This window comes from Falco biarmicus, chromosome 2 (assembly GCF_023638135.1).
Source record: "Falco biarmicus isolate bFalBia1 chromosome 2, bFalBia1.pri, whole genome shotgun sequence".
NCBI classification, from domain to species: domain Eukaryota; kingdom Metazoa; phylum Chordata; class Aves; order Falconiformes; family Falconidae; genus Falco; species Falco biarmicus.
The window spans coordinates 4,577,483-4,597,734 of record NC_079289.1 but is presented as its reverse complement, the minus strand read 5'-3'; the positions used below and the strand labels follow the sequence as shown (position 1 = coordinate 4,597,734).

General features: G+C 44.5%; 1 protein-coding gene across 3 annotated transcripts; it reads left to right on the top strand.

Annotated features, from left to right (window-relative positions):
- Positions 1-8,210: 8,210 nt before the first annotated feature.
- Positions 8,211-20,244, top strand: CLNS1A (chloride nucleotide-sensitive channel 1A). 3 transcript variants are annotated; one of them, XM_056328139.1, is made up of 7 exons: positions 8,211-8,392; positions 11,434-11,570; positions 13,840-13,953; positions 14,693-14,803; positions 15,273-15,446; positions 16,953-17,037; positions 19,612-20,244. In XM_056328139.1, exons 1-6 carry the CDS (start codon positions 8,244-8,246, stop codon positions 17,018-17,020), a joined length of 753 nt encoding a protein of 250 aa, XP_056184114.1. In that variant the 5' UTR covers positions 8,211-8,243; the 3' UTR covers positions 17,021-17,037; positions 19,612-20,244. The 3 variants fall into 3 exon arrangements, with proteins under 3 accessions (XP_056184114.1, XP_056184113.1, XP_056184112.1); XM_056328138.1 differs by lacking the exon at positions 19,612-20,244 and adding an exon at positions 17,421-19,605 and having other exon boundaries at positions 13,837-13,953; XM_056328137.1 differs by having other exon boundaries at positions 8,212-8,392; positions 13,837-13,953.
- The last annotated feature ends 8 nt before the right edge of the window (positions 20,245-20,252 follow it).

The following is a 20,252-nucleotide window of genomic DNA, read 5'->3' as shown; positions in this document are numbered from 1 at the left end:
TTGTTACCAAGTTTTACTTTGTATTGGTCGCTTTTCAAAAACAACTTTTCTAAGAAGTTACCTTTGGTGCCTGAGACAGCTTCCTCCCCCCAGGATCCGCAGTTCCCCTTAGACCAGCGGGAATGTCGTGCAAGTAAAAACTGCAAAACAGTGCCCTAGAAATTCTTAACATTTTTCAAACTCCTATTTCTCTCGTTTCTAAGGTTTCCTGCTCGGTGGAAAATGTACAGGCTCCTAGTTGGAAAGATGATGTTTTCTGACATGAGGCCAGCTGATGGCCGTGCAGGGTTCATGCTGTTACAGTAGGCGATTCCAGAGTGGAAGTGTCTTCCTGGTGTCCTGACAATGTTGTGCTCTTCTGTGCTCGTTGTGAAGTTAAATGTCTTTGAATAGTGATCTTCAGGTGTGGCTTTGGAGTAACAGAAAGCTCAAACCATATGAGAAAACAAGTGAAAACTGGTCAGGGATTTATTATTTTTTTTACATAATGGATGTAAAAGTACAAGAACAAGCAGCTATTGGCTGAACATACAGAGCATTTATTCAACAAACTCTTGTTTATTCCACCCAGATTGTCACTAAAAGCTTTGTCTTTTTTAACTGCAAACTCTTCAGACTATGTGCAGTTTAAGTAGCATTGGTGAGGGGAAGAACCTATAAATCGAGCGAAGGAATGGACTTTTTTTGTGTCACCAAGATAAAGGATGGCTCGTTGCTTTCTTGCATGCAGCTTGTGTGACTGTAAGCGACACAAAGTGCACAGTAGGTCTGCTCTGTAATTAATGCAGTGTGTTAATCTGACTGGAAGGGTGGTGGAATTAAGAACGCATTTTCACCACAGTTGCTGTCGTCTAAACCTGAGCATATTCTTGATTTAAAAATGGAAAATGACATCACTGAACTACCAAAAAACCCCTTTGTGTTGAAATCTTGTAGGAAGAACTGTGCTGAACAATCAAGTCTTTGATAGTCTGATTTTGTACATGTTGAATTACATTATAAAATTACCGCATCTTCCTGATTTTTTTTTTTTTAAATGAAAGGATTGCTCTGTTCTAACAGCACTTGAGAGAAACAGATGCTTTTTTCCAAATTGCTTATTTATGAAGTGTGTCACCTTCAAGATTTCTTTGCATTAAAGCATCTTGGTTACTCTTCATACAGTGGGAGCTATATAGCTTAGTTGGACTGGTTTTCTGTTCGCTTCTGTTTTCTAATTGCTGTGTCTGAACTCTTGGCGAGAGACCTTACTCAAAGAACCTCAAGGGGAAAAACTGTATGTTCACACAAGAAAAATTGTATGGTAGTGGTAAACTTGTTCTGATTTGTCTTCACATCTATCATTTGAACTACTTCAGTATCCAGATGCTGCAACTGTTTAATAATTTTCGTAGTTCATTGTCAGGGTGTCCATTTTATACCTCTGTTATCAGGTGCTGGTAACTTGGTTTTCCGTGCTCTTCAATAGGAAGGCCTGGTCTAAACTTTCATATAATTGTTTCAAACTACATATTTTCACAAACTTCTTTTATGAAAAGTAAATTAATTTTTATGGCACCTGCTTTTTTAATTCAGTTTGTACACAGTAATTTAAATAAATTATGGCAGTAACGCGAGCCCCCAGAACTGGTCTGATAAAAAGCTTTGTATCATCTAGTGCAAAATGACAATATATAGGCCTTGAAAACTGGTTTTGGTACATGTGCAGTGACTACTATTCACAGGCTTGTAATATGGATATAATGTGCAGCACGCACCCTAGATATGTATTTACATTTGACATATGCTTCCAATTCACTGGGTATATAAAATCCTTAAATATATATAAATATATATATATATGAAAAAGATCAAATATCTTCAAACAAAACAGTAACTTTCTGAAAAAAATTGTTTTCAGTATGGTGGAGGAAACTCCAGCAATTCACATGAAGGAGCACAATTCTGCAGTTCCTTACGCGTTTAAAGTTTCTATAGAAGCATTTAGGATATTGTGTGAAGTAAGGATTTGAGGATCAAGCCCATGTTTCCTGGTAGTCTTTTCTTCCTCCCCTTCCCCAACAGCTGGGGTACGGACTATGTCTCACTTAAAATGTTGGAAGTCAGAAAATAAAAAATCCAGCAGAAATGGTCCTTATTTTTTTTCCAGTATGTACTGATGTAAGAAAAATTAAATGACGAATTTTTGGTGCTTTACAGTTGAGTACCCAATCTGAGACCTAGCGGAGAGCTCTGGCTTCAGAAATATTTATCAATTGAAAATTATTTCTGAAGCTGGATGCCCAGCAGTTGGGGTATCAAAGATTACTACTAGTCACTTCTGAAAACACGCATCACTTACCAAGCTCTTATTTTAGATTAGGTGTAACTAAGATAGTTCCAAACAGCAAAAATGTGCTTGGGAATTGATTGTCCCAACACTTCAGAGTAATTTAACTTATTTTGTATATTGCAAAAGATGTATATTGCTTAGTATGACACTTAAAAAAAAATTGTGTACAGCTTCTGGGGGAAAAAATAGAACACTCTAAAGTAGATAAGAAGTTTTTATAATTGAATCTGTGGTGTAAAGGCTCCAGATTTAACTGCAATTAAAAGGAAGTCCTACAACTTGGGATTTTGACTATCATTTTGTAAATGCTGGCACCCCACACCTGAGCTGAGGAGCAGGAGGGGACAATAGAGCAGTTAGTGGGGACACGTGCTTAATGAAGGCACATGTGTCTGTGAATATATCTGCTATTGCTACATATAACCCCAAAGGTTACTAACGAGGACTGAGCAATAGAGTTGCTCTATTCGTTCAGTTGGTTTACTTTGTGCACTTTGCAGCACTTTGTGTATAGTCAGTCTCACTGGTTCCCCAGGTGCAGACAAGAGTCGCTTCCTCCTGCTGTTTGAATGCTCGTTCAAATAACAGCAGGAGGCGGGGAATGGATGGAGGGAAGTGGAACGGAAAAATGTGTATGCAAACCCATGCCATTTGCAAGACGGGTCTTGAACAGGCCTAAAAACTACTTCTGACTCACCCTTTAAAGACTGTATTTCCAATGGAAGGTCTCGGTTTAGGAGAATCATCCTGATACCCTCCTTTTCTCATCCTGACCTTCACAGTAACGGGAAAATCTACCTGAGGTCTCCTTCCTTGAGGGAATCTGTAATGTTCCATCAGCGCAATGTGGATGTGGAGAAAATTAGGATCAGTCCATAGAGTATTATGACAATGATTGCTTCTGGGGACGTCGTCAGAGTCCGCACAGTTTGCTTTGTTGTTTGTTCCTCTTGCTGTGTCCCACACAACTAAACTTAGATTAGTCTGTCGGAATTTGACTTAAATGATTCTATGGGGATAAAATCCTTCTACTAAAACATACGATAGGCCTAGTTACCAGTGCACCATTTGTTAGTTAGAGCAGTTAAAAGTCCTTAATAGATACTAATCTGCTACTCAAGTTAGTGGTAGAAAAGGAGATCAAATCATAAAGCTATAAGCCTTGTTTAGTTTTCCATTTCATACTCGTTATATGGACTCTAAAATCTTGTACAGTATCTTATTCCTTCCTATGCTATATTCATTAAAATGGTACTCCTCTCCCTAACTCATATTAAAATGATTTGTTGTTAATGCCAGTGCAGTTGCTATTTCCTACCTGTGTTTCACAGCCCTCCTGCAGCAGCTTGGAGATGGTGTGTGAACGATTCAAAAGCGTAACATCACCGTTCTCAGTATGCACGACAGTTCTTACATAGGCACGGATCGTGTTCATTAGACAAACATCGGGCATATCCAGTGTCCCAGGTAACACAGAACAGGTTACTTGCTAGCAGAAAGGTTATCCTCCGATATTTTCTGAGAATTAGATCAAACCTGCCAGATAGGTCTCTTAAAATTTAATATACGCTTACATGAAATACAGTTTTGTTTTACTCCTGTGTGCTGTTCACGTTTGCAAAGAAACCTTGAATTCCTTAAAAATGGTCTTATTCACAGTGGGCCTCATTTTGTTTTCTCTAAAGAGTTAACACGGTAAAGTTCTACAAGCTGAGCTCTTCACGTAGACTTTAACCCTTGCGTTTCTTCAGTCCAGAACCTTGGTTTTTCAGTCTCTCTTCAACCATGACTTGCTACAATATCAAAGGGAAAGGACTGAGGGGGGACACACTGTGTTGTGAGAGAGGGGGAGATACGTTGAAAAAACTGGAAGCGTTATTCTTGTTGCACATAAATTGGGTGGTGCTTTCACTGTCTTCCCCGCCCCCCCCCCCCCCCCCCCCCCCCAAACCGGTAATACCATGTGCATGTAAAACTTGATGCATTAAAACTTTTTTAAATGGAAGTCATGGTGGCCTCAGTGCTCAAAGGGTTAACTGCAGTTTATCAACAGCTAATGTTTTTAGATTTGCAGTACACAACTGTTTAAATACTGTATTCCTTGTAAATGAAGTAAAAAAAAAAATGTTAAGGCTGGTGCCAATATTTTTGTTAATGAATTGTTCAGCGTTGTCTCTCACTACAGTCTGGTCAGAACTCTTTGTGTATAAGCTGGGCCTGAAGCCATTTTATAGCTTGTAGGCCTAATTGTGTAACTTTTCTTTCATAATGTTTTTGTTATAATATCTACTGTCATTTCTTTCATATAAATATGACATGTAAATTGTCATAATAAAAAAAAATTGAAATAATTTGATGTACAAAGTATAATGTGTATTGAAGAAACAAGTGCTTTTCAATTGTCATCACATGTGCACATACTTTTCTTATTTTGCTTTTAAAATAAGCACCGAGTAGTGGCTGCTGTGTATCGTTCCAGCTCACGACGGTGCCACTGCTTGCCGTGGGAATGGGTAACTCCTGTTTCATGTCGATTTTGTTGTGGCTTTGACCAGCTGTAGCCGATACTGGGGAAGACCTGATGGATTTATTTTTGCAGTCGTGATGATTTTCTATGTGTGTTCCATCTTCTACGTAACCTTTACATCTAATTTCATAGCGATGTTGCTGTCACTTGACAAAAACTAGTAGCTTGAACAGGGTTTGCTGCTTGCCTTATGCTGCAACATCCATTTCACTTGCTGTTGGAGTTGTAGAATTGCTGAATTAGTGGTGAATTCTTACAGCTAGGGAGAAGATCCACCTGGTTGTTACCTGTATTTGTTTACAAGGGTCATACCTGCAGCCAGAACTGTACCCAGCTAGGCTGTTCCAGCACACATCCGTCAGGTTTCTGCGTGGTGCTAATGAGAAGGGAGCTAGGTTTGTTTATTTAGACCGAGATGTGTAAAACCACCGAGTGGAAGTCTGCAGAGAAGCACTGAAGATGGGGATGTGCTGACACGTGGCTATGGCAGTGGCTATCAATGATGTTTTAGGACTTTAACAGGAAAAAGTCAGGGAGAGAGAAGTGAATCTAAGGGTGGCTTCTCTCTGTGTGAATTGCTGAAGCCTGTCAGTCTTGGTTTTCTTTGTGCTTTACTCAAGCTAGCACATGTTCCTGTAGTGATGAGAACCTGCTGTGAAATCCATCCTCTTACTCCAAATGCAATGCCAACATTTTACATTTGCATCTTTGATGGATTCTGGGTGTTTTATGTAGGAACTGGCCACCTTACAGCAGGCAGTGCTGTGTAGTCTGTGGAGAGAAACAAGCTCCCTTGGGTGCTACCCTCTGTCCTAACGTGACTCTTCACCCTGTGAAGGTACCTGCTGCTCTCCCTTGCCTCTAAACACAGCCCTGCTTGACTGCGTCACCCTTGGACATACAGTGTTCAGGCAGCGGTGTGGGGGTGGATCCTAACTCGCTTTTTAAAGCTCTTAGAGCTGAGGAAAAAAGCTTTCAAATCATGCCATTCTGTTTCATTCGTAAATTTACAAGAAATGTCTGCCTACCCGAACTTCAGCTAGATGCAACACCTGGTACTGGGATATAAAATAACTGGATCTTGTAAACAAGGAAGATACGGATTTCTCCTTCTCCCCAGTGCCTCAGCCTCAAAACCAGGGGGTTGGACTAAATCAGGGGTCCTCAAACTTTTTAAACAGGGGGCCGGCGTGTGGATTAAGTGGCAGGCAGTCATCTGCGGCTGCTTGGTTTCCCTCCCACCCCCCCCAACCCCCGGTGGGGGGTGGGGGTCTGTAAATACCGGGGGCCGGATTGAGGACCCTGGGGGGCTGTATCCGGCCTGCGGGACGTAGTTTGAGGACCCCTAGACTAAATGATCTCCAGACGACCCTTCCAACCCTGACCATTTTGTGATTCTTCAAAAACCAACTTCCCAGCCTGGGCTTAAACCAACTTTTTTCCCTGTCTTCTTTTGGAAGAGTGGTACGTGTGAGAAGAAAGACTTGCATTTGTGTGCAGGAGGAGAAACGAACTCTGTATTGCTCCACTGCAGTGGCTTAATTCAACTTCAATCACTCAGAAATTTTAATTTAAAACGATCTAAAGGATTTGCTGTATGTTTCCAGTTAACTACAGAGGTGGAGCGGGCTCTCTGTGGCTGATATGGACAGCCATGTCTGATAACAGGAGGGACATAAGCAGGAATGTTGATTGACAGCTGCTAAGTGGGGTGAATGGGTATTTCCAGTATTTGCAGCTCTTCCCACCAGCAGCTGCAGCCTGGTCTGTATTCATGGAAGAATCATAATTTTTCATCATTTTTTCATTTTCCAGAAGAACACTTTTCTTGGCACGGCAAACTTGAAGATGGTCGAGAAACTTCCTTTTCCTCATCTCCTATTGCCTCTGTCACTTTTTCAAGCTATTCCAGCAGTGTTTAAATATCACTTCATTGTGGAACTTGCTTTGATTTCAGCCAATGTAATTATTTCTATGAATAATAATTTGCATAATTGGAATCCAAAATTGGTAGGTGTGGTTGATGAGCATTCCATAGCATTTTAGAAAGCTCATCCTAGAAGAACCATGTTAGTTCCTTGTTCCCCCTTTTTTCCTTACAATTTCCACTTCCAGAGTGTGCTGCTTTGGTTCTTTGCTATCCAAGACTAACAAGGGAAGTCCAGAGAAGGGAAAGATGGACACTTATTCTGTCAATGATCAGTTTGTGTTTGTGAGAACCTGGGTTTGCACACAGGTTGGTAAATGACTCCTTAGAAGTGAATTCAGACTGATGAAAGGGAAGATTAAAAAACTTGACAGCAAGGTAACCACTACATGGGCTCTTGGTGACTAGGATGCTATGGCAGGAACGTTTAACAACCTGAAAACTCAGGGAGATGTTTAGAGTGATGCTGCCTTGCTGATGGGGTTATCAGGAGCATCCCCTGACAGAGATGTATTTCACCGGTGTAAACTGAATGCTACCATTTATTTAATCACCCTGTTCTGGTGTAATCATTGTTTCTCACTGCAGTAGCATGTGTCATAAGAGAAACTTGCTGCTGGAATGGTGTAAATCCAGGGGAAGAACCAGGGCCGGTGCTTCTGAGGGAACAGCAGCCTGCCCATTGCTGCAATCCACATCCCAAGACCAGCCCCGGCTCCCTGACGGCAGCTCCCCAGGTCCATGTGGTAGCACCATCGGGCCCACGATCCCAAGTTCATCACCGCTGAGGGAAAATCAACTGGATATCCCTTCAGCAATTCAGGTACTTGAGACTTTCTTTTTCTTCTCTGTGTGTCTCTATCAGGCATTAGGTGCTGGCCATCCACTTCAAATTCCCTTTCCAGCACCTTGTACCGTCACTGAAAAGCTGCTGTGTTAGTTTTTTCCCTTTGTCACCTGTCCAACAGAGATTTACAGGCCAAAATACATATGCTGCTCATCAGCTGTCATCGGGCGTAATGCCAGCGATCACCTCAGCGCTCGCCTCTGCTTCTCTTTTGCAGGTAACGAAAATTTACTCAAAACCTGCCAGAGACAGATGCTCCTGCCACACAGACCGCATGGCTCTGGAGATGCACCATGACTCGCCCTCGGGAACATGGCCATTTTAGGGGGGAAATACCGTCCCCTCCCCCGCCGGTCAATGACGAAGGGGAGATTCCTTCAGGGAGAACGCCAGCGCTCGGCGGTGCCGCACCGCCCATTCCCCTCCGCGCTGCAGCTCCTCAGGCGCGGCAGCGGGGCGGGGGCGGCCGCCCCCAGGGCGGGAACTGCTCCAACATGGCGGCGGCGCCCGCCCGCACCATCGAGACGTGCCTAGATAAACCCGGGCAGCACGAGGAGTTCCGCTTCCGGCAGGTGTTGGGGTGGTTCCGCTTCCGGCGGCCGCGGAGGAGATGGTGGAGGAGGGAGGCGGCGGCGGCGCCATGAGTTTCCTCAAGCGGTTCCCGCCGCCGGCCGAGGGCGTTCGCCACCAGCAGCCTGACACGGAGGCTGTGCTGGCGGGGCGCACCCTGGGCACCGGCACACTCTACATCGCCGAGAGGTGAGGGCGGCGGGACCGCAGCGTGTGTGGGGACGGGGGGGGGGCGGCGGTTACGGCTCTCGGGACCCACGTTAGGCCTCGGGGTGCGGGGGGCTGCCCTGAGGGCGATGGGCGCAGGACAGCCCTGGGTGGCTTGTCCTGAGGGGGCTGGCTTGTGGCGAGCCTTCCCTGGGGGCTGGTGGGGACCAGGCCGGGAGGCCGCGTGTGCGTGGGCCTCTGCCCCGAGGGGTCCTTTCCTCTGGGGGCAGCGTGGGGCTTCCCCCGAGGGGCTGTCTCCCCTGAGGTGACGTAGTGTGTGTGTGGGGGGGGGTCTCCCCTCTGGGGCAGCGTGGGGGGTGTGTGTTGGGGGGGGGTCTCCCCTGAGGTGACGGGGGGTGTGTGTGTCGGGGGGGTCTCCCCTGAGGTGACGGGGGGGTGTGTGTGTCGGGGGGGTCTCCCCTGAGGTGACGGGGGGTGTGTGTGTCGGGGGGGTCTCCCCTGAGGTGACGGGGGGTGTGTGTGTCGGGGGGGTCTCCCCTGAGGTGACGGGGGGGTGTGTGTGTCGGGGGGGTCTCCCCTGAGGTGACGGGGGGTGTGTGTGTCGGGGGGGTCTCCCCTGAGGTGACGGGGGGGGTGTGTGTCGGGGGGGTCTCCCCTGAGGTGACGGGGGGGGTGTGTGTCGGGGGGGTCTCCCCTGAGGTGACGGGGGGGGTGTGTGTCGGGGGGGTCTCCCCTGAGGTGACGGGGGGGGGTGTGTGTCGGGGGGGTCTCCCCTGAGGTGACGGGGGGGGTGTGTGTCGGGGGGGGTCTCCCCTGAGGTGACGGGGGGGGTGTGTGTCGGGGGGGTCTCCCCTGAGGTGACGGGGGGGGGTGTGTGTCGGGGGGGTCTCCCCTGAGGTGACGGGGGGGGGTGTGTGTCGGGGGGGTCTCCCCTGAGGTGACGGGGGGGGTGTGTGTCGGGGGGGGTCTCCCCTGAGGTGACGGGGGGGGTGTGTGTCGGGGGGGGCCTCCCCTGAGGTGACGGGGGGGGGGTGTGTGTCGGGGGGGGTCTCCCCTGAGGTGACGGGGGGGGTGTGTGTCGGGGGGGCCTCCCCTGAGGTGACGGGGGGTGTGGGGTGTGTGTGTGTGTCTCCCCTGAGGTGACTAGAGGGGGTAGAGGGGGCCTCCCTAGAGGGGACCTGCCCAAAGGGGGATGTGGGAGACTCAGGTACGAGGGGTCATCATGTGGGGGAGGTCCTCAAAGAGAGCTCCGAGGGGGTCCTCGCTATTTGTGCTCCAAGTGGCATTTTAAACAGTGCAAGAGGGAACAGTGCAACAAGAGAGCCTGGCTGGCTGCTGTGTTACAACACGTCATCTCTCTTCTGTTGTCAGGGGAGTGGACGGGGCTGTTGGTTTTTCTGTTGTTATTAACTGCTGTGGTTCTGTGAAGTCTCTTGTGACGCATTAATCATGTGGATGCTGTAGGCATAAATCAGTTTGGGTATTCTGGAAGATGTTATCTAAGCTCTTAAGTTTCTTTTAAATTCTCCCTGCTGTACACTTCAAGACAACAGCTTGTTGATCAAGGCAATGTGGTTTTCTTTAACTGTGGAAAATGTACTCTAAATACAATATATTTCTGCAGCAGGAGAGTGTTGTTAGAACAACGCCCTAGTCTAAAATGTGCACTGAGGAGTGTATTGTCTTTTAAAACCTTCAGACTATGAAGTGTTTATAAAGTGGGTAAAATTTGAGGGGCTCTTGTCTCACCTGAACTTGTTAGTGATGTTGCATTCCTCCTGGAGAGGAATTTCTCTGGAATTTCAGTTAGTTTTGTGTAGTTGTTTGGTTGCAGGTACAAGGGCTCCTGTTTGTGCAGTATTTGCTCTCAACACATGTGATGTTGCGTTTCCTTGCAAGTAGCTTTCAATAGATGTTTGTGTGAGGTGCATTCAAGTCTGCCAGCTTCCTCCCAACACGTTTTGAGCATATCACAGAGCTTTTACCAGAGTCACTTGCTGGTAATGAATAGAAAATGCAAGCATTTGCAGGAGTGCCATGTTGTGGGAGAACTGGGCATCCGCAAGGACAATGTGCCTTTGGAGCTGTGCACTGACTCGATGTCAACAGCTGTATGCATTGAGAAGCGGCTGGTCGAGGCTAGGAAAGAAATTCCTCACTCCCACTTCACTAGCTCTTGCTCTCAGCCTGATTTCCCGAGGCAAGGAGTCTTCTGTGACCTCTTTGTTGGTTTTGTCCCTCCACAAATACTTGTAAATGCTGAGTTTTGCACGTGGTGGTGGTCTCGCTTTCTGCCCGTCAGTATTTCTGTGCACTGTGTGACCTCAGTGATCACAGACACCCAAAAGTAGCTTGAGATTGATTTTTCAGCTGGTAGAAAGACATTGATCGTTCTGATGCAAAGGAGGTAGCAGCCCACTGTAGACAACCTGTGCTGTCTCTTGCTGTGGTTAGGGATGAGAGTGAAAATGGGGAGAAGCAGACATTCTGGCACTCATGTTGTGAGGTGGGGGGAAACCATACTGGCTTTGATAACTCTGCTGATCACAGAATGGTGGTTTTTCTACATACAGACTATACCCACATCAGTTCTGTACTCCTCCAGAAATTGACAGCAACTTTCCTTTCAGTGTTCTCTTTATCTTGAAAAAACACAGAACATTTATTAGTTTGATTTACAAATCACAGTCTGGAACCTCTGTCATTGTCTTTGGGGTGATAGATATCTACAGGGAAGAGAAAATTAAATGGGAGGAAAGGAAATTCAGGGTTTAGTTTAAATGTGATAAAGCTGAAATGTGTTTAGGGTGCTCAGCTTCATGTTCTGTAAGAGAAGGTATCTTTTACCTCAGCCATCAGTTAATGCCGTTGCAAGGTCCTCTTAGGGCAGGCCCAGGACCGTGTGTTACCTGAGAGTGGGATACTTGCCTTGTCCAGAATTGCTCACTTTTGGGGGGTTGGTCTGCTTTTCTCCAGGTACCTTAGATTCTCCTGTTAGTTTCTAATTTGTCTCTTTTGATATTTTTCTTCCTGCCTGTCCTCCAACCCCTGCTTCCTGTTAGTCGCCTGTCTTGGCTGGAAAACTCCGGAGTTGGGTTCTCCTTGGATTATCCCACTATAAGTTTACATGCAGTCTCCAGGGACGTGAACGCTTACCCATGGGAGCACTTGTACGTCGTGGTGAATGCCAAATTCGAAGGTATGCCCAGTGTTGCTTAATGTTCCCACGCAGTCCTGAGTGGCACGATTTCTTCAAAAGGAGTAAATTTTGGTTTAAAAAATGATAAGCTTTGTTTAAGTAGTAGCTTGTGTTTTCTTTTTTGTTTCTCTGAAGGGTGGTTATTTTAGAAGTACAGCTTTGCCCTTGTTTAGAGTCACTTCTGTACTGTTCTGCTCTCAGCATGTGAGTGCAGACAGCTAGAGCCACTGAGAATGTTCTCTGCTCTCTTACGCTCATTTTAAACAATGCAGTTCCTCCATAGTCTCCCTATGATTCCAGCTTAGGTATCATTTTTGCTTTATTGAATTTATGTCAGTGTTGCTGCCCTCTCCAGACTTTATAAATACCTGTTGTTTTACATTCTCCTGGAAGCTTTCATTCATTTTCTCCCACCGCTTGCTTAAAAAAATAGAAAAGACAGTAACTCATGTTACCAGGCTTAATATGGATCTTTGTGGATTACCACAAAACCACACTTTTGACCTTTTGACCATTCTTGCTCTGTCCCAGAGAAAACAAGCTTTCTCTTTCATTGTTTGTATGAAGATTTTCTTTATTCCTGATACATAGATTGTTTTCTTCTGGCAGACCTGTTAATATTTTAAGTGTGCCATAAACTGCCTCTCAGTTGAAGAGTAATGAGTGTTAAATCTTGAGCAGGTTTCCTTTCCCCTTTGTACCTACTAGTCATCGTAATTAAAGGTTAAAATCTGGCATTTAATTTTTCTTTAACTAGTCTGTATACTGAAAGTACTGATTAGACTCTGAGATGGCAGAGGCGTTTTTAAGCTATTAATACTCTTCATTATTTCCTTCTGTCATGTTACTAATGTTCTCTGACAGTCTTACCACTACAAATGATGAGGACGTGTATGCATACCTCTTGATTCTTCCTCATTGTCCTCTAACTTTATTTTGAAGTAAACTGAGCTTAGTATGAAGAAATATATTTTTTCCAGCTTTTACTTTATTCTGATAATGATGTCTGAAAATATAGATAAGAACTATCACAGGACATATATAAATCCTTAATAGGCTGATTTTTGTGTTTTTTGTTAATATATGAACTCTAGCTCCAGTAAGTCTTCTACAGCAAGTAGATTTGTCTAGTTTTCAAGTCTGTCCTTGGCCTGCAGTTTTAACTGCTGAGTAGCGTTAAACCCAAACCTCTACTTGTTTGGCTGCAGGAGTCTTCATTCTTAGCTGGGCAGGGTACATTTTGTTCTTCCTCTGAAAGTTTTTTGTTGTGTGCCCTGTGTGTCTGTGCCTTATCCTCGCCCCTTTTTAGAAAAAGGCAGTCAGAGTTTGACTTCATTGAAAACAAAGAGCTGGACTCAGCAGTAACAAGCTGTGCCTGCGGGTGTCGCTTGGAAAATGATTGGGTAGCTTCCTTGGACACTTCATTTCTTGGGGCAGCTGGCTGGCAGCTTTTTGGCTTCCTCATAGTCTTAGTAGTGCCAGTTTTGTATGTGGTAAAAGCCACTCTCGGTAGAACAGCCTTAACTGTATTCCTCTTTTTCTGTAGAAAATAATTATGTGCTGTTGAAGCTGTCAGTGCAGTGTCCCTAGCCACAAAGCAATGAACTGTAGCAATCTTCTTTGTGGTTTTTAAAACATCACATTGTTGCTTTCTTATTCATGTATGTAATCCACAGAAGTCAGGAAGCAGGGTTGTGCCCACTGTTGTCATCGGCTCTGGGTGCACTTTCTGCTTCTGATATCTTGCTGGCTGGCTGGGAGTGGCAGAAATCGAGTAGAGATCTTCTGTGTAGAGATCTTTCATAAACGTCAGGGTCGTTCGTGAGAGGCTGTACTGGAAGCCAGCTGATTTCATGACAGTAGAGTTAAGGATCCATAAAATTAATGAGATGTAAGAGAATACATACGTAGCATTGTGCAAGTAAATGACAATGATGGTGGATTGTGGGGTTTTTGAGCACAGTTGTTTTTAATACAAATCAGGGAATTTTCCTGGAGTATGTGAATACATCATGTGATCATTACAGAAATCTGAAGCCCTAGAATTAGGAATAGAGAAGTTTTTGTGTGTATTGCAGGTGTTGTCGAGGTGCTATGAGAGGACCTTGTACATCTGTAATGTGGATGGGAGCAGGTTTGTTTGTGCCACACTCAGGTTGTGTCCAGGTTTCTGATTTGATTGTGTGTGTTCCTGAAAGAATAAGCAAGTCTGACTTTTTTTGGACAAAATAAACATGTTTCTCTTAAATCTTTCAATTTCCTAAAGAAGAGGAGACAAAAGCGGCTCCTATGGCTGAAGGGGAGGAGGAAGAGGAGGAAGACAGTGATGACGATGTTGAACCAATTGCAGAATTCAGATTTGTACCTAGCGACAAATCATCCTGTAAGTGAAGAGGGAAATTGTGTTTTGAAGTCCTGGCTATATGTGGAAGACATGGGGGTATAGAGATGTAAATAACATGATCCTTTATAGTGTCCTTCTCTAGTTACTTGATTTCTTTGTACTGAAAAGAACAAATCAAATTGTTTCATCTTGCATGAAGGTGGAATAGTTTTAGCAGCTGCTTCTCAAGGAAAATTCCAATGCTTTAAAATAGAGACTTTTAAGTATATGTGCATGACACAGATAATCTTATCTGTATACATTTGTAGAGAACTTGTATGGGGAATATTTTTTAAATTCAAATTCAGTGATGTTTGAGTCTGCAACAATTTCATTAGGAACATGCTAATATCCAGAACCTACTGCTGGAAAGCAGTTGTTCCCTGCCTGGTGTGGAGCTTACAGTTGGATCTAAGTTTTTAAAATCTTATGTATTAGATGCTGCAAGGAATCCTGTGGTGGGTAACCCCAGATGGAATTCTCCAGAGATAATAAGCCTTTGTCATCAGTGAAATAATATAAAAGTGCTGATAAGAGGATAAAGCACCAGGCTGGATCTAGGAAACCCAACTTGTTTCTTGCGTGGCTGCTGGCTTGTTGGATGATGTTTTCAAATAGTTCAGTGGTGGCTCTGGTAGAGGAATATTCTCAATCTCCTTGACTGCTTGGCCAGGATTTCTTGCCAGTTGGTATTGGTGGAGAAACAAGGGAGGTTTGTGTTTCATTTGTGTTCCTACAGTGGAAGCCATGTTTTCAGCGATGTGTGAGTGCCAAGCTCTGCACCCAGACCCAGATGATGAAGATTCAGACAATGATTATGAAGGGGAGGAGTACGATGTTGAGGCCCATGGTTCGTAACAGTTGTTCTTTGGAAATACCTGCCAGCACTTGGATACCTGGTATCTGTCATAAGAATGGTTTGGTCTGTTTACAATTTCCTTGTTTATTACTCATCTTACCGAAACATTCTTTTTGCCACAGGCACAGTATAAAAACTCAGAAATCTGCAGAAAAATGTGCTGTTTAGCTGTCACACATCACTGCAATTCAGTGAAAAACATTGTTCTCATTCTTAAAAGCCCCAAGACACAAGTATCAGCCTTTGCTGTTCCCAGTGGATGTAGCCACACAAGTTCAGTGCCCATGCCGTGCTGTGGGCAGTTCACATCACTGTGTGTGTTCTGTGTATGATGTAAGCAGCCTTCTAATGTCAGTCAGTTAGCTGGGCAAGTATGCTCAGATTGGTGTGTTATTCCCCAGCCCCTGCTTGATGCAGGCTCCAAAACTGAGGTCTGATAAACATAAACTTGTTTTTGCAGAGCTAGGACAAGGTGACATCCCGACCTTTTACACTTACGAAGAAGGATTGTCGCATTTAACTGCAGAAGGTCAGGCCACTCTGGAGAGGTTGGAAGGCATGTTAGCCCAGTCGGTTAGCAGTCAGTACAACATGGCTGGAGTGAGAACAGAAGACTCAATAAGGGAGTTTGAAGGTAAGAAATGGTTTTGTTTTACTAAAGAATATATGAAAGCAGTGGTTCTCCAGTCTGGCTAGTCTATAAACACCAGGAATGAGCAAGCATCATACTGCGGGTGATACCTTACAGTACTGTGTGCATTTTGCCTGCCGTGGATTGAGGCCTGCTGTGTTAAAGAGTGAGGACCACTGCACTGAGTATTCTTGATTCTTCTTGGTATGATTTCCTGGAAAAGTAGTAGGGTGAAGTTGATTTAGGATTTTTTTTTTTTTTTTAAAAAAGGTTAAATTTGTTCAGTCTACACTGGGATTAGGAAGTAATTTCCACTCCACAATAACAGTCCTTTGGGACCTTTTTAAAATCCCTTAAACTGTAAGTTAGTAATTCTCTTTAGAGAGTTCAGTGTGAATTTAGAATCTTTGAAATACACTGGAACAGATTTAAAAAGAACCCTCTGCTTTTTAGAAGGAAACCGTGTCTTTATGCTACTGATCGTACATTTTATTTAAGGTTTCTTCTTGTTGGGGAAAAAAACATTCTCTCATATTTTGCCTTTTCTGCATGCTGTTTTCACTGGATCAGTATATTACCTGGGAAAAGAACAGGGAAGTAGTTTAGTAATATTGCTGCTTTATTTTAATTTAAGTTGCCATGTTTTAGTACGGCCTGACATTTTTGAGGGATGAGAAATGATGCAGCTGTTGTGGAATTCTAGCAATCAGCTTTTCTAGAATAATCAACAGGACCATAACTAATTTGTTCCGGTCCACATGGATGATTTTTTTTAATCTGTTTTGTCAGTTGTTTACAGGTTTTCTTTGTTCCATGACTTTGAATAAATTTATATAATATAAAGAGAACCTTGTGTTTTAGCAGTGCCCTTCGTTTGAAAATGGTCAGGTTTCTGAACCCAAAAATTTTGAAAATTACAATAAAGTGAACAGCAAGGACGTCACATGTCTCAAAGCCATCTTCATCAGTTTTGGCTTCTTAGTTTTATTTGCTAAGGTGCTTCTTGGTTTGCTACAGTTGTTAATATCCCCGGGGCTGCTCAGTTACAGAATCCTGTTATTTTTTGACATTGTAGCATAGGGCAATTGTTTCTTCTTTTCCCAACTTGATGATTGCCGAGAGCCATTTCAGAACAGGATCCAGCCTCTTTCTGTTAGCGCATAATTAAAGCTATCAAAAGGAATCATGCCATTTGTCACACCAGATCTTCATTTAAAAAATGAAATAGTTTAAATCCGATATTTAAGTCTTTTAATAAGATAGGGTGAGGTGAGGTTGTAGGAAGTGGTGACGTCTTTAAGTGACTGACAGAGAGAGCTGGAACAAAACCGCAAAGTTGTGAGCACATCAGTGTTTCCCTAGGCCGCTTTCACAAGTTCAGCAAAGGAGTTTTCTGTTCTGGCCATCTGTTGTCAACAGAGGGCACTCGCTGTCTTTCGTGTGATCAAGTCATCCTCTTGCGAGCCCGAGCCCGAGGTTTTCTGTAGCATTGGCTGGTTTTTTTTTCAGATGGGATGGAGGTGGACATAGCACCAGTAGTTGCGGGGCAGTTTGAAGATGCAGAAGTCGATCACTGAGGAGGACGTATGCTGCTGTAAGTTCATCTGTCTTCCAACACCAGTCCTTTTTAGTCCTGCAGAGCCTTTCATCTCTTTAATAGGTGTAATGCACAGGATCCCAGATCTCCTACAGGAAGTATCTTGTGGTATCAGGATGATGGTGAATTAGGGAAGGAAAAAGTAACTGTAGTTATCACAAATGTGGAAAGATGTTTGATGATCTGCCCAAAATTGGCTATGGGCGTAAACTATCATGCTGCGTAGGTAACCTGCATGGCCATGCCTGTCTGGAAGACAGCTCAGCCCTTTAGTAGATTTAAGAATTGTCTGATCTCAAAGGCTCTTAGATGCTGGTATGCGGATGCTGGAGCCATTGCTGGGAAGTTACTGTCCTTAGTATCTGTTATTTCACCCTCAGCATGCAGGATTTCCCAGGCCTTTCAAGGGGACAGAACACTTCACAGCGCTGCAAGTCCATCTCTTCCCTCACTGTAAGCGGAGCAGGAACAGTTCCCGGTAAAGTTATGGAGCAAGAATGGGACTGTTGTCAGAAGTGCACAGCTTAGCAACAAAACCCTGCTAAGGCGGTTGGGCCAGTGTGCCCTCTTGCCTACCATCACCTGTACTGCTTTTCTCTCGTTAATGGCATTACAAGATGTGCCAGCGTTTCCTTGCTGGTGCTGGGTGGGAGAGGAAGAGCAGTTTATTCTGGGACTGTGTTTGTGCACGGTGGGATTGCGATTCCGCCCCTGCTTCAGCAGTGCTTGCTAGTGCAGAGTTTGCACATGCCGCTCAAGCAGTGGTGCGTCGTCCCAGTTCTTCTGCCTCTCTCAGAAATGAGACCGCCAGCTCTCTCCTTAAAGTAAGCGCAGAGCTATCCCACTTGGAATGCTGGAGAAAACCGTTGTGGGCCAGACAGCCAAAACCTCAGGGGGGGAAAAGGGCCACAAATAGGAAGATGACATGCTGAAAAACACCGGTGGAAATGAGTCAGAAGTAGTTGGTTAGGGATTACAGCATCACTGAGAAAGAGGCTGCAGTCCCTGAGAAAGGCTAGTGCAGGGTTGTGATGCGCATCTACTTCCCTCCTGTGTTGCTTGTTTGACTTTGTTGCGGTTAATGCTCCTGTGGGTTTGGAGTGTCTTTGAATAGCCCTGTGTTCGCTTACTGATCTCAACCACTGCCACTGATCCTGAATTAGTATTTATTGTTTGGTGTAAGAGGTCAAAATTCCCTTCAGTCGCACTTCCTACCCTGGGAAAGACTGCAGTACAGAGAGTTCTTCCTAAAAACATCAAGATACTGGTTGCCCTGTTACCTTCTTTGATAAAGGACACTTTAAAATTAAGGAAAACTCTTCAGCTGTAGATGAAGTGCTTCTTAGTGAATGGAAAGCTTGGCTCTGACTTGATCTCCAAGATGATGTAGGTCCGTGGTTTATAAAAAAAAAATAATTGTGCTGTTGAAAATTCAGATCTGAATACTTGTCCTGGTTTAAACTTGAGCAGGATTAAGGAGAGTTAGTGGCCAGCAGGAGATCTCTAAGGAACCTAGAAGTGCTGGTCGAGGTGGTGTTGACTGATCTAGCAAAGCGCAAAATCTACCCTGTACGATTTAGTTTTGGTCAGTGGAATTCTTCCAGCTGCTTACTCTTGTGCCTTCCACGGCATGGCAGGTGGCTGTGGGAGGTTGATGCTGTGAGAGGTGACTGGATGGGGAGCCCTTCCGTCTTCCTGCTGGTGCTGATCGGAGCTGAGGAGCTGATCCCTGTCAGGGCAGATAGTGTGATCCACACTGCGAAGTGCTGCAGTGATGTCGCTCCAGGTAGCAGTTTGGGAGCTGTGGGTGTGATGGGCCTTGTTAAAGTAACCACCAGCCTGAGTGCGTTGATGTAATTTAAGTAAGTTCAAAAAATTTAGGCTGGATGGAAGCAGTAAACAACCGAAGGTACAAATTGAGTCTGTGCTAATCACCCTGCTAACAAGTTTGAGCAGGAGGGTAGCTTGGGTTTACCCTCTGAAAACCAGGGTCAGAGAGGGAGCATCCTGTGGTCTCAGTGCTCTGCAGAGCAGCTCGGCCCGTTTCACCTTCTGAACTGCAAAAACAATCTACAAGAACATCTTGCTGGTGATCCTTTAGAGAGCAACGCGCTGCCCTGCCTCTAAAGCGATGCCCTTGTGGGACGATTGTGTTGCATGTTGCTGCTCGTTACCCAGATGAGATGTGACAGTTGCCTGCTGAAGCTCCTGGAAGAGCTGCTGACAGTTGATGTGGGACGTTTCCACTTGTCTTGTAATAAATGGTGTTTTGTCTGTCGTATCACGAGGTTGGAGCAATTGTTCTGAAGCAAGTGGTGTGTCTGTGTGTGACGGTGCAGCGGGGTCTTCCAGGGCACAGGCGTACAGCTGCGGACTGTAAGCGCATGCTGTCCTTAGCTGACCCAAGTGTAGAGCTGCTGGCAAAGGTGCTCAGCCCTCTGAAAGTCAGTGGGTTTGCAGTAAAGCGTTGTCCTCAGTGACTGTGAACAACGGGCGGCTACTGTTTTATAAAAATTAATAACCTTTTATTTTAATGCCAATTATGTAAACTTGGTGTCTTGTATCTTTCAGATTCCTCTTGTGGCACTTCCAGAATAAGCTGTAAAACTGAAGGCATTGCAGTGACTATCGGGAGTTAACCTTTCTTTTAATGACCTAAGCTTAGACATCTAGGTCTGTAAATGCTTTTGTAGATTTTGAAACAGGACATTTGTGACCACTGTGGGGTTGTTTTAAAAAAAAAACAACCAAAAAAAACCCCCAACCAACCCAATAAAACCTCTTGCATCTAACACTTGAATGGGGCTAATCGGGGTCGTTTCAAAGAAGTCTTTGTGGGAATTCTAGGACTTCGGAAATAAAACTGTAAGTAGAACAGAATTTTAGATTGTCCTAGAATTTTCCATATTTTTGTACCTGTTCACTGAGTCGGTAGAGTGAAAATAGAAATGTTACAAAGTTCGACTAAAATGAGTTAGGGTTGGCAAAGGATTAAAAGCAAAGCTGCATTTAATGCCCCTCAAGTAATGGCTTTATCACTTCAGTGCTATCCCTTTCATTTCTCTGGGAGCAGAGTTTGGGTGGTAGAAGAGGTGGAATAAAAGTCTGTAAAGTCCTGAAGAAAGAGAGCTGTTTTGTGTCTTTGTATTAAATGTTAACAACATTGTTAAATAAACTAAGAAATTTTTTTGTATCTCACACCAACCCTGTGT